The following is a 14,690-nucleotide window of genomic DNA, read 5'->3' on the forward strand; positions in this document are numbered from 1 at the left end:
GTGACTCTCTGCACCATGTTCAGCCAGAGGAAGGAGAAGTTGTGCTTCATTTGTGTACAATGTGTCAAAATGCATTCTGCTGTCACGTGTAACTAATTAGGACAAATTAAAACAAACAACAAAAACCCAGGTAAAAGTTATCATTTCCCTAAAAATCTCCCAGTAGCTCTCTATCCAAGAGTAAAAGTCAAAATTTATATTGGTCTACAAGGTCCTTTCTGATCCTTGGCCCTTATTGACCTCTTTGACTCATCATCTATTATCCTCCTCCTTCATTCTGCTCCCACCTCAAGACCTTTGCACCTCTGCCCAGAAAGCTCTTCTCCATATTGCCATGGCTCCTATTTCAACACCTATAGGTTGTCACTTCTTGGAAGGCCTTTCCTGTGACAACTCCCCTCCAGTCCTCCTGTTCCTCCTTCCCTACTTAATTTTTCTCCACAGCACTTGCCATCTGAGACACTACATTATTTGCTTGTCTGTCAACCAACCTTCATTAGAATGCAAACACCATGAGGACAGGGATTTCTTTTTCTTCATTGGTGTAGCACCAGAGCCTAGAACAATATCTGGTGAAGAGTAGGTATCAGATTAACATATGTTCTGTCACTGCTGTTAAATTACTGTAAAATTAATTGTTTAAAGTAAGTATTATAATACTTTCATAAGAGAAATTCTTAAATCTAAAGATTCCCAGAAAGGCTAACCACAACTTATTTTTGAGCTAGAAATTGACAAAATGACTGGTCATCTCTTTGAGGTTATACAAGTAATATTAAAGACTGATTTAACAATGGTGCACACCTGTAATCCTCACAACTCAAGAGGCTGAGGCAGGAGGGTTGCAAGTTCAAGGCCAGCCTGGGACACTTAGTGAAACTATCAAGATAAAAAAGCTGGGAATGTGGCTCAGTGATAAAGCATGCTGAGTTCAATTTCCAGAATGTCTCCCACTCCTCAAAAAAAAGACTAATTTAGCAATCTAGAACTGGTTCATTACTCTATTCTATTTTCACATTTACTTCAACATTTCCTCTACCATGCGGCCAGCGCAATGGTTTCATTAATGAGGTTCTAGGCATAAAGTTAGTTAGAAGAGATCGAAATAAAACACACAGACTCAGTTACCTTATTTCTATTGCTAGGTCCCAGTCGGCTCCCCTCTCTGGTTCCCTCCTCTAACCGCCCAGCAGGGCAGCAGGGATTACTCAGGGCTAGCAGGAGAGAGAGAGAGAGTGAACACGCCTGCCGGGGAGTAGCCTTTTATTGGGGAACAAGAGATTCAGGGGAGAATTCCATCCAATGAAGGTTGAGGGGGGCTGCACTCCAAGGTCAGGGTCAGTGATTGGGTCCCCGGGGTCAGTGGTCAGGCACACCCCACACGGGTGGGCTCTCTCATCAGGAAAGGGCCAGAATGCCTCAGACCCTTAACGGGAGCCACCCAATCACGTGTCAGAAATGGCTTCCCACAATTTCCTGAATGAAAATTCTCGAGGGAAGGGTGATAGTTGAAAGCCTAAGTTTTGAAATGATGAGTCTTCAGTGTATGTTCTATAGGGAGTTTTTTTTCTCAGTTTGATTTGGTTGAAATTTAAATTATAGCTTACTAATTATCATTTAAAATATATCTGCTAACATCAAAGACTGTTAAAATGAAAACTGATTAAAAATGCTTATTTTTATAAAATTTTGCAAATTAAAAAAGAAAATGAATATGTAGTATGCAGCTTAAAATTGAGTTCAGGCAGGTGTATGATAATTACTTTAGATTTAAAAACAATGCAAAATTTAAGACTGGACCACTTTTTAGGCTTAAGGAAAGAAATCCCAGGTAAGACATTTTTTCCTGTATGTAAAAGATCTTCCTGTTAATAGTTTGGATCTGGTGGTTACTGCAATCATACGTAGAAATAATTAAGTTTTGGGTTTGGTCTGTAATTAATAGGGCTGGAAAGATGAATGTGGCTTTCAGGCATTACAAAGGACATCTTCTTGCAGAATGAGTTGCACTCAACTTCTTGGTGAGTGAAATGAGTAAAAGAAAGTTGAAAATGACTGCTAACAGGTAGGGACCCAAGTACACATTTTGGGGGAAATAAGTTAATTGGTTTGGGCTTTAATTTTGAGGAGCTGGGGTTGAAAGGCTAGAATCTACATAGTAGTGCTCACCAGTTGGAAGTTTACTTACTGCATCTTGTAAGATGTCTTGGCTAGAAGAGTGGACTTACAATGCATATACATACACATGTAATATTCAGACCTAAACAAACTCATTTGTGCCCAGTTTTATTTTCAAAATGAAAACCCTGGCCAGGCAGGGTTGGCACATGCCTGTAATTCCAGCAGCTCCAGAGGCTGAGGCAGGAGGATGGCAAGTTCAAAGCCAGCCTCAGCAACTTAGTGAGGTCCTAAGCAATTTAGCAAGACCCTGTCTCAAAATAAAACATGAAAAAAAGGGATGGGGATGTGGCTTTCTGGTTAAGTGCCCCTGGGTTCAATCCTTGGAACCAACCAAACAAACAAATAACCCTGACATGCATCTATGGAACTTAAGTTCCAAGGACATCCCCAGCAACACTCCAGCTTTTTTTTTTTTTTTTTTTTGAGTCAGGGACTCCCCAAGTTGCCCAGGCTTGCCTTGAACCTGCAATCCTCCTGCCTCAGCCTAGTGAGTTGCTGAGGTTACAAATGTGTGCTGCGCTGGGCTTGGATTTCCAGTTTTATGTGTTACTAACAGTGCTTACATCTCTAGTAGTTGTATTGTGCAGTAGAAACAGAGGTGGGTTTCATCCCAAAGCCCAAGGATTGACCCTTTCAGACAGGATTTCCAGCCATCTAACCACAGATCTGAGCTTCAGTTTCACCATCTGTAACCTACTCTTATTGATTTATGAGACTTTGTAGATCAAATATATGTGAAAGTAACTAAATATACGTGAAAGACTAGACAAATACAAGAAATTATTAGCACATGAGTGGGTATTTGCCTAGTACATTGCCTGGTAGAGTAGAAATGAAAAAGTGTTTTGTTTGATGTGGAATCTCCATTGTGGGAGAGAAGCACCAGCAGTTGTCTCTACACTGCTCATACTGCCTGTCGCAGTCTGTATTGTATCAAATGACCGACAATAGATAACTCTGGCCTGGAATTTTTTTCTTTATTCTGCACCTTAGGATCCTTGGACACTGGAACCAAGATAAATCTCATAGGAGAATATTCCTCATAGAATATTCCTTTTTAACATTTTATTTCTTCTGTTTTCAAACCAATGTCTCCAGGTTGCTATGGATACCTATAGGCACTGCTTGCTTCTGCTGGTTGTACAAATGACTAGAGCTTGCACACAAGCACATATAGTTACACCATAGCTAAACTCCATAGCATAGAAGAAAGTTTCTTTGTCTGCAGATCAAGAGCCAGAGAAAAGTGAATACCCCCAAGTGTGACCCAAGAAACCTTATATCGTAGGAAGAATTGTAGATGCTACAATTACTCTGCCTCATGAAAAGCATCCGTGTGTGTTGCTGAGGACTGAACCCAGGGCCTTGTACATGGCACACGCATGGCAAGCTCTCTAGCTTTGAGCTACATTCCCAGATCTGTCAGCTGTTCTTATACCTGCCCCAAAGGGAACCTTATCTTCTAAAATTCTTTTAGGCTAAAGATATTACACTGATCTCATTGGAGGCCCCTTTTCATTCCGTTTAAATATGGAAAGATAGATAGAATTTCTCTCCCAAACTATAGTGGGATACCCTGCTTACCACACGCCAAAGATCAGCCCACTTAACTAAGGCTGCCCAAGAGCAGGCTCTGACTGCTTCCACAGAAGGATTAGATTCTCTCTTTTCAAAGCTGTATTTAATAAGTTACCTCACATAAGAAAGCACTGCCTAATGTAACACAATGATATTAAACTCTGCAGACTCAAAATTATTTCCAAATCATATAATCTAGGATAATGAATCCAGAATTTGGAATTAGTTCCAATTCCACTGATCAGCAGTGATGCTGGTGTCATAAATGTGTTGACTGTTTTGTCTTTACAACTCTCTCAAATTCTGTGGAGGATTGAGAATAACGTACATAAAGGATTTTAGAAATTGTTACAGTGAAAATTCATTTCCTCTTAATTTTCTTAATAGTTATCAGCTACAGTTGATTGTGAAGAAATAGAAGCCTGTACTTCTGGTTGGACAGGGCCAGTTATTGAAGAGGCCATAGCTCAGCTGATACAATTTCCAAATGAGGATCCCAACCCTAGCGTGTGTTCCTCCTGGAGCCAAAGGCTGACTTCAATTCCTTTCTAGTTTATCAGCTGACAGAATTGTAATAACATGTTTATGAGAGCTCAAAACACTAACAATTTAAAAACCGGTTCTCTGGAGCTCCTTCCTGTTTCTAGGCCTTCATAACGCTGTTTTTCTGAACTATCCTCACTCTTCACTGAGCTACTTCTGCACTATCCTGCAAATGTCACCTAAAATACCACCTCTTTCACAAGGAAACCTGCCTTGACCAGGGACATGGTCTCACTAGCAAAGCAACTTAGAACTCTCCTCTGTACCACTGAACTCAATCATGCTTCTAACTATCCTCACACCCCCACAAATGTGAATATAAGTTCCATTAAGGCAGGGTTCATTTCTGTCTGGATCCTTCCATGTCCATGGAGCCCTAGATAAAGAATAAAAAGGTGTTGAATGAGTGAACAAGGATAAATCACTGTTTCTCTCAAATTTTGTTAAATGAATTCTGGTGACAATGAAAATAAAATATACAAAGAAAACTAATTTAATGCTGGCAGAAAGGGTTATGGATGGAGAAATGCTTCCTTTGGCAGTTTTCTCAATAAAAAGAATTAATGGGTTTAATTAAATCACCAAGTTCTTCAGAAGCACAGGAATGGCCAAGGACCAAGCATGCTCTGCATTACTCACAACATTCAAGGGGGAGGTGCTCTTCTCAGGGGATCAGTGAGGGTCTACATGGAAGTCAGTGCAACTGCCTTTATAAGCAGACAATTGTCCTTTCTTTTTCTTTTGCAGGGCCTAAATAGTTTCTAAGATCTTCTTTAGGAATGGAGCCTATTTACACAAAAATCACAAAGAAAGTGAAGTTTCCTTGTTCTACCCTCATCTCAATTTTTCCTCAACTGATTCCATGTGTTCTTCATTTCTGTCTTAGGCTAACTTTACATCAGTATTCAGCCTCATCTAAGAGAAGTAGCATTAAAAAAATACTTTTAGTTGTACATGGCACGATATCTTTATTTTGTTTATTTGTAAATAATCAAAACAGTGCTGAGGAGCGAACCCAGTGCCTCACACATGCTAGGTAAGTGCTCTATCACTGAGTTACAACCCCAGCCCAAGAGAAGTAGCATTTTTATCTTATTACAACTGTAGGGAAAAAGGTGGGCTCCTCTATAAATACTGTGTCAGACAATAGCTACCAAATCTGTATGGATTTGTGTGTGGGAATCTGACTGCCCCCTGCCTCCTGGAATCACCTTTGCTTACCTCCCCACTGCCTCCTGGAATCACCTTTGCTTACCTCCCCACTTAGTTAAGCATTGGTTGATTCCAGCTGCCTTAAAAACACATAAATAAGAAACAGGGCTTTCATAGAATGCATTATCACTCAAGTGAGGTTCAACATCTCTATCAATTAATGTTGGTATGTAAAAGACCAAGAATACAAAATACAAGGTGTTTTGTGACCCTGAAGTGTTGTTGCCTGAAGCAGACCTGGCAAGACACAGGGCCAGAGTGTTTACTCCTTGGATAAATGGCCAACTTAGTATTTCCTCAAAGACCCCTACTACAACTTCACCCTGATCTTTGCAATTTCACTGGGTAGATGATTCCTATTAGGGTGACTTCGAGGATGTTAGGCATTAGGGATCTTAGGTTTTAGAAATCATTTCTTTTATTATCCTTTCATTAACTGTTAGTCATTCTGGGTTGTGGTATTTTCCTGCAGACTGTAGGTTTCACTTCTTCCCTGTAAATGAAGAGGCAACCCATGAGGTTGTTAAACAGATTCTATTCAGTAGCTGGAAAAGTGAATTTCCTATGGAATGACAGGAATTACATAGAAGCAAGCAATTTTATTTTCCTCAAATGTAGCAATAATTTTAATCTGTACATACATAAAACAAACAGTGCAATTATAAAACCTTGAAGGTGACATGCATACTTTAAGGTGCAGTTGGGATGGGGAAGGATGCTAGCATCTCCAATTTTCCTTACTGCTTTTCTTTTCTAGTTCCTTATGCAAAAGCACTGAGTCAGGAAACTTCATCTGGAATGCTGAAGTTAAGGGTGAACTTCCTGATGTCTGCACATCTAAAAATCACAAACAATGGAAATGGCCTCCTAGAGCAGTTTGGTAGGGACTAGAGTAATATGGCTGGGCTTTCAAGCTGGAAATTAATGAAATCAAGGATGCATTTTCTGAAAAACTAAAAGAGATAATGTTTTTGACTGAGTGTCCTATTTCTGTTTCATAGTTGCTACCCATGTGAGCCCTTCCATCAATTTTTTTTTTATTCGGTATAGTTTCCGAATAGATGCTGTTCAATGGAGTTATCTGAAACTAGGGGAGGTGAGATGCAGAAAGGAGGACCTGGGGAAATGGCTTCTTCCTTGAAGTCTGAGTCCATGCTCCTCATCCATGTTGGTTCTTATGGCCTTTTCTCTGCCGCAAGCAGAGGTAGCTGGTGCAGAAGGTCAGTGTTGTCATCGTTCACAGGCCCAGGGATGCAGGTAATGGTGAGTGATGGGGGTCTACTTTGCTTCTTCCACACAATGCTTTCTCAAGCTTTCCTGGCCTGTGGTGGAACTTCTAGAACTAGAAAGTCAGTTCACTGGCTCCTTTCTCAGAGACCAGGATGAGATGGGACGTGGCCGAATGACAGGACACAAAGGGAAAACATGGTACCAATTAGCCTCAGAGCAGGATAGAGAAATTTATATTTGCACAGATGGAAACTCAAATTCCCAAAGTCAACCTAAGAAAAACAGCAGATTTTCTTTGAGCACTAATTTCCCTCTGTACAAGCGGCATGTGCATTTCTGGCTGGGTGATCCTGGACACTCTGGGGTAGTCTGCTCTAGCTCAGCTGGAATGGCTCTTTCTGGCAGTGCCACATCGATATGAGCCCCAAAGTAAATCCACACATGGCATCACAATTGCTAAAATAATGAAATATTACTAGCCAAATTCAACTGCAATTCAATCAATGTTATATTTCACACAAATTTAGAAAAATCAAGAATATGATATTAAAAGCATAAAATTAAACAGAAAGAAATCAATTTCTACAAGAAATCAAATATATTTACAGTGAGATTAAAAATAAGCTACTTGAATCATAAATTTAATTTTATTTTAAATAACTTTAGCTACCTCAGCTGTTAATACAATAAAAGCAGAAAGAACAGGCTGCCTTTTTCGCCGGATTTAATCAGGAAACTGTATCTACAATAATTGACAGAACTCACATCTTGTCCTTCACCCATCTCATCAAAAATTATTGCATTTTTTCCCAAACTGTATTTTTTGGATTCCTCTGTGAATATCATCCTCTTTCCTGGAGGCATCTTGGTTTAAATCCATCTTTAAAAAAAGGAGAAAGGGTACATATGTGGAGGCAAAATATTATCTTGAAGCCAACAGATAAAGAGTTGCTTGAAGAAGCTGATTGTACATACAAGCTGCCTGGGGTTGGGGTAGGGAGGGCTGTTGGTTTTGAGGAACGTGACAGCCTTTGGTGGACGGACACAGGCAAAGCCCCATGGGCCTATCTTCCTGGGCAGGGTCAGGACTGAGCCAGCGAGGTGGAGCTTCGTCTTCCCCTTGGAACTTGCTGTTTTGGTTCTCCTTCAAAAGCCTTCATCCAGATAAGAAGCCAATGACTGATTACAAAAATAAGAATAATTAAATTTGGCTCAAGAAATAGATTGTCCAACTGTTCTGCCTTGTTTCTAATATCCAAGGCCTTTACAAAGAAACAAAAGCATCTCTCAATCTCCCAACAAAAGTGAACATTTTTTTTCTTTCTTTTTTTTTTTTTTTTTTTTGCTCCAAATGCTACGACCTGAAGAATGGCTGCAGATTGAGATATCAAAAATCTCAGAAAAATATATAATATATTTGTATATCTCTGTATGTCTATTATTTAAATTTCACATTCCTTTAAAAGTGGTTATTCAGTCAGTAGCTGCTGAAGGAGGCTCTTCTGCTGGGCCTGGGGGGTCTGTGGTCCTGACGTGGGTTTTTGAGTTCCCAGTGGACCAGGCTGGTTCAGGTAAGGGTCCCCGCCTACCAGATTCACTGTACACTGGACGTCAGCAAACACCTGAACCTGTTGCACCTGCTGGAACACAAATAAAAGATGTGTTTAGACAGAAGGGTCTGCCCCCCCGGCTTATGAGTGGGTACTACTTGAAGTGGAAACTCACTAGAGCATTCCTCTAGTCTGTAGTCACCACAGAGAAGAACTCTTCTGTCTTCTTGTCCTACAAAAAGAAAATCGCTGCACTCATTTTGCTCAGGGTTCTGGAAAGTTCACACTTTAAAAATAAAATAAAAATTGGAATGGTCATGTCAACCCCTACAGGGTTGCCATCAATACTGAAAGTGAGTGTCATTGCTAATATTGCCAAGGTTGGGAAAAGCCCAGTTTCAGAGTATGGTACCCTGTGGTGGGTCCAAAAAAAAAAAAAAAAAAACACGCTATTTGGAAAACCAGTTCAAAAGCATTCTACAGATAACTTTAGTAGGATAAAAAATCTTTATGATGGCACTGAGAAATTAAGGGCTTTAACCCAGTATCAGCAAAATAAACCCACCACAACTTAGTAACAGGACATTAGCACTACTAAGGTTAATGTCCGGAAGATTTGTGTAGTATCTAAATATATTATTACATAGCTCCTCACATATCAGCTTTAGAATTACAACAAATTATCATTTGAACAATTTTATATTTGACTTTTTTTCCTGATAGACAATTCCTTAAACACATGAGCTAAAAATAACAGTAAATCTACTAGTTGAAGACAGTGTGAATTTTCCCTTTACTTTCAGTAGTAATACATATATTCCTTAAAAATGTCACAATTTTTCATAGTTCTAACATTTTCTATTGGGAAAATAAAGCCAGAAGTTAGTCTTACCAACTAGCTTATTAAAAAGTTGTTAATAGAAATGATTAAGGCCGATATCACATTTCTGAATGCTCCAGAGCAGGAATAGAAACGCCTTCTAAGGCATCTAAGTGTCTCCAATTTTTGGCAAACTGGTGCCTTATGTTTAATAGGTTCATAAAGAATTTTAGATGTGTTTTTTTGTCATTTATCACTAATATTTGGCAATTACACTCCACTCCTCTGAAAAGCTTTTTACTCTAAACAGAGTAAAAGTTGTTTTCTACCAGCCTTCATGTCCTACCAACTTTCTGTATCAGTCTAGCCAGTAGTGTCTTATTCTTAATCCACATACATCCCCACTCCATTTGCTCTCAGATAAGGCAGACCCTGAGTAGTGTTTTTGTGGTGCCTAATGAATTAAATCCCTAGTTAGATTAGATTAGCACTGTTTCTCTCCTCATCTTGCTCTTTTCCTAGTTTCCTAGGTTTTGCTTCTTGCCCCTATATGCTTCATCTTTGAGCTTTTTCTCAGGTATCTAAAGCACACTGACTGTCTTACGTCTGCTCTCTAGCCGCCTCTGTGCCCTCACTAAACTGCTGTTGTAACCGCCATCCCTTCTTTTCCTCTGGGGTTTGACCTGGGCATTCTTCTCTCCCAGGTGAACAATCCCCTATCACCTCCTCCTGCTTCTTTATTCTCTGCAACCCTTTCTTCTTCTTTCCTCTGTCTAGCCTCCTCCCCAGTACAGCTGGCCCCTGGTCCTCCCCAGTCCTCTCTCCTTTTCCATACATCTGTCCCTGCATTTCTACCTCCCTCACTCCGATCTCTGTTTGGCAAATATAAATTCAGAGAGACAAACAGAGGTGTCATGAAGGGCTACAACAGAAAGAAGACTCTGCCACTGAGACTTTGTGCGAACACAAACAATAGTGTTTTTTCAGCAATTAAAAAATTTTGTGTGGGGGGGAACTGAGGATTGAAACCAGGGATGCTTTACCACTAAACCACACCCCCAGTCCTTTTGATTTCTTATTTTGAGAGAAAGTCTAAGTTGCTCAGGGCCTTGCTGAATTGCTGAGGCTGGCCTTGAATTTGAAATCCTCCTGCCTCAGCCTGTGAGACACTGGGATTACAGACATGCACCACTATACCTGGGTTCAGCTATTATTTTTAAATCAACATAACTTTCATGTTTATGGATTCCTAAATATGAAATAATGGGGTAAAGCCTAATGTGTTTTTGTCCCCAAATAATGAAAAACACTCCTGATAAAGAAAAGCATGATAAAATAGACTAGAGAGAAAATTCTGCTTCTTTAGAAAAAAGTAAAAGAGTATTTTTAGATATCTATTTTTGAAATTAAAAAACCTAAAAAAACAAAACAAAACTCTAAAATACATTTCATCCATTTTGAACATTTACTTAGAAAAAAGGATGCCTTAAGACTCAAGGACTTCTTTCACAGACGGGCACAGCCTACACAGAAGATGATGATCTGCCAGGGGAGAAGAATGGGGTGACAGCGAGTGCCAGCCTCTGAAGATTTTCCAGCATCGTTTTTCCTTTAATTCAAATACTATCCCAGGTTCAGAACTTACAGCTTGGTTGTTTTGCTTTAACTAATTTGTCATGATACACAGTACATGACTCTGTGAGCATGAGACTTTCAAAGACTTCTGGTAAATGAAGACCATCTTCATTCCTCAATCACAAAAAGCCCTTTCTTTATCATCAAAGAACTGAAGTTTGGTTTCATAAAGCTCGGACTCTGGATACAGCCTCCTACCTGGTCTTTCTCCTCCTAAGCCAGTTGCCCAGCAGGCTTTCCTTTACCTCTTCCACCCCAAGAGAAAGCCTATGCCAGCATGCTTTATCAGTGTTCTCCTTTAGGGATGAGTTTATTTAGGATGAAGTCCAGATCACTCAGTTAGTATTCAAGGAAGCTGGAAATTTGTCCCCATCTACTGTACCAATTTTGATTCCTACAAATTCTTACTACAAACTTTTTACCTTCAGTGGATTTTGTTTTCCAGGACTATGCTAAGATAACTGTTTCCCTGTCCTTTACTACCCCTTATTCTGGCTTCTAACAACCATTACATAGACCTTTCTCTTTCTCCTGGCCTGAGAACTGTCCGTCAAGCCCAATTCAGCCTACTCCTATGTAAATTCTCTCTGAACATCTCAGTCATTTCTCTTTTCTTTATTCTTTGTAGCAATAGGGCTTGAACCAGGGCCTTGTGTACTAGGCAAGAACTCTTCTACTGACCTCAGGCCTATTTCTTCTTTCTTTGAATGCTTATGCTCTTGTTACTTGTAACATAAATTTGATAGTTTGCCTTCTTTGGTTATGTGACAGTTTAGGTACATGTGTCTATATATTTTATCTTTCAACAGGCTCTAAGTGATGTGACAGATACAGCATGAACTTTGGTGTTAGAGAGACCTGGGTCTGAACCTCAGCTCCTCCTCATTGTAGTTTTGTAAGTGGTACATATAGTTAAACCTTCTCAGGTTCAGTTTCTTTATCTGTGAAGAAAAAGGAACACTACCTCCTTTGTAGGGTTACAGTGAGGCTTAAATGAGATAAAGCATACAGTGCCTACCACAGTGCCTGGCAAATCATAAATTTTACAATAAAACTTTTTCCTTCTCTTCTTCTCATAGTTCACCCAAAAGGCAAGGAAGATATGTGTATTTCTTTCTCATCTACACCAAAATACCTATGTTAAAAAAAAAACTTAAGATAAAGATGAAACCCAAATTACCAAAGTGAATTAAAACCTCCAAAATTTCTAAGTTTGGTTAATACAGGAAATTTGGCCATTTGTTGTTTATGCTGTTCAGAAACATACTTCTAAGGAGGCAGAGCACATAGCAGATACTGTTTAGTGTGAACTTACTTAGATCTTCTGAGTATTTTTATTACAGATGAGTTTTAAGTACTGTTATTTAAACAATAACAATGAGTGGCCACCTGTGTGATTCCCCTACCTACCCTTTCTAAGAACTCTGTTAAATCCTCTGAAAGCTTATCTCATTTAACCCTCTCAACAATCCTATAAGCAGGTATCGTGTTAGTTCTGTGGTTACATAGCAGCCCAGGAAAGTTCTGTATCATGCCCACAATGACACAAATAAGGAAAGTATGGCCAGGACTCACACCCAGGTCTGACTTCCAAGGTCAGGTTCTTAAACCACGATGCTACGCAGCGTCCTCTGTGTATCTAGAGTACATATGACAGCTCTGCACTTAGCATTTTCTTACTGACCTGGGTTCCATCTGCTTCTGTTTTGAGAAGGTCAGTGGATGAAAGCTGGTTGCAGTAGAGGCCTGTGTGTCTCAGTGCTGGATCATTTATCTATTAAAGACAAATATTAGGCCAAATTACAAGCATGTTGTTTTAAGTTAAAGACCAAATTCTTGAAAAACAATGAAAAACAATCTCCTTTGCTGTGAAGAAGCTTTTTAGTTTGATTCTATCCCACCTGTTGATTCTCAATTTTACTTCTTGTGCTTTAGGAGTCTTGTGAAGGGAGCTGGTTCCTAAGCTGACATGATATAGATCTGGGCCTACTTTTTCTTCTATGAATTGCAGGTTTTCTAGTCTAATGCCTATGTCCATGACCCACTTTGAGTTGAGTTTTGTGCAGAGTGAGAAATAAGGGTTTAATTTTATTTTGCTATGCACATATTTCCAGTTTTTCCAGCACCATTTGTTAAAGAGGCTATCTTTTCTCCAATGTATGTTTTGGTGCCTTTGTCTAGTATGAGATAATGGTATTTACATGGGTTTGTCTCTGTGTCTTCTATTCTGTACCACTGGTCTACAGGTCTGTTTTAGTGCCAATACCATGCCCTTTTGTTACTATAGCTCTGTAGTATAATCTAAGGTTTGGTATAATGATACCTCTTTCTTTGCTTTTCTTGCTAAAGATTGCTTTGGCTATTCTGGACCTCTTATTTTTCCCAATGAATTTCATGACTACTTTTTCTATATCTAGAAGAACGTCATTGAAATTTTAAAAGGCATTACATTAAATCTGTATAGCGCTTTTGGTAGTATGGCTGTTTTGACAATGTTAATTCTGCCTATACTGTTAATGGGAAATATTTCCATCTTCTAAGGTCTTCAATTTCTTTCTTCAGTGTTCTGTAGTTTTAATTGTAGAGGTCTTTCACCTCTTTCATTAGATTGATTTCCCCAATTTTTTTTGAGGCTACTGTAAATGGGGTAGTTTTCATGATTTCTCTTTCAGTTGATTCATCACTGATGTATAGGAACTCAATTAATGTATGAGTGTTAATTTTATATCCTGCTACTTTGCTGAACTCATTAATGAGTTCTAGAAGTTTTTTGGTGGAGTTTTTTGATCTTCTAAACATAGAATCATGTCATCAGCAATCAAGAATGTGAAGAGAGAGCCTACAGAATGGGAGAAAATCTTTGCTACCTGCTCCTCAGATACAGCATTAATCTCCAGGATATGTAAAGAACTTTAAAAACTTAATAATGAAAACCTAGATAACTCAATTAATAAACAGGCAAAAGAACTGAAAAGGCACTTCACAGAAGAAGAAATACAATTGGTCTGCGAATATATGAAAAAAATGTTTAACATCTCTGGCAATCAGAGAAAGGCAAATTAAGACTACACTGATATTCCATCTCATTCCAGTCAGAATGGCGAACATCAAGAATACAAGTAACAATAAGTGTTGGAGAGGATGTAGGGGAAAAGGTACGTTCATTTATTGCTGGTGGTACTGCAAATCAGTGCAACCATTCTGGAAAGCAATCTGGAGATTCCTCAGAAAATTTGGAATGGAACCACCATTTGACCCTGTTACCCTACTCCTCAGTTTATACCCAAAGGACTTAGAATCAGCACACTACAGTGACATAGCCACATCAATGTTTAAAGTAGCTCAATTCAAAATAGCTAAACTATGGAACCAAACTAGGTGTCCTTCAACAAATGAATGGATTAAAAATGTAGTATATATACACACTATGGAATACTACTCAGTCAAGAGAAATTAAATTATGGCATTTGCTGGTAAATGAATGGAACTGGAGATTATCATGCTAAGTGAAATAAGCCAAACCCTCAAAAAAAAAAAAAAAGGCCCAATGAATGTTCTCTCTGATATGCAGATGCTAACTCACAATATGGGGTGGGAATAGAAGTTCATTGGATTGGACAAAGGAAATGAAGGGAAGGAAGGGGGAATGGGAAAAGGAAAGGTAGTATCAGATGAACTTTCCTATGTGCATATATGAATACACAACCAACATAATTTCACATCATGTACAACTAGAAGAATGGGATGTTATACTACATTTATGTATCATATCTCAAAATACATTCTACTGTCATGTGTAATAAGACAAATTAAAACAAACAAAAAACCCCCCAATCTCCTGACAAAAAAAGGAAGGCATGAAAAATAAATGTTTAGTAATTTACTGCATTGTTTTAAATACAGACAGTTTTCCTTGTGGAGACAGAGTGTGTGCAAGGTAA

General features: G+C 39.0%; 1 protein-coding gene across 8 annotated transcripts in view; it reads right to left on the reverse strand.

Moving 5' to 3' along the window:
* Window positions 1–6,093: 6,093 nt before the first annotated feature.
* The window catches only part of Ncoa1 (nuclear receptor coactivator 1), a 238,080-nt gene continuing 229,483 nt past the window's right edge, over window positions 6,094–14,690 (reverse strand). For 5 of the 8 annotated variants that reach the window (XM_078029572.1, XM_078029574.1, XM_078029573.1 and 2 more), the window contains 2 exons: window positions 12,434–12,523; window positions 6,094–8,384 (listed from right to left, as the gene is read on the reverse strand). In XM_078029572.1, the coding sequence (XP_077885698.1) occupies window positions 8,214–8,384; window positions 12,434–12,523 (261 nt within the window). In that variant the 3' untranslated portion in view covers window positions 6,094–8,213. Of the gene's footprint in view, window positions 8,385–8,469; window positions 8,527–12,433; window positions 12,524–14,690 lie in introns of all 8 variants that reach the window. The other 3 variants (XM_021724641.3, XM_078029576.1, XM_021724640.3) reach the window with 3 other exon arrangements.

The sequence above is a fragment of the Ictidomys tridecemlineatus genome, chromosome 12 (genome assembly GCF_052094955.1).
Source record: "Ictidomys tridecemlineatus isolate mIctTri1 chromosome 12, mIctTri1.hap1, whole genome shotgun sequence".
In the NCBI taxonomy this organism is placed as follows: domain Eukaryota; kingdom Metazoa; phylum Chordata; class Mammalia; order Rodentia; family Sciuridae; genus Ictidomys; species Ictidomys tridecemlineatus.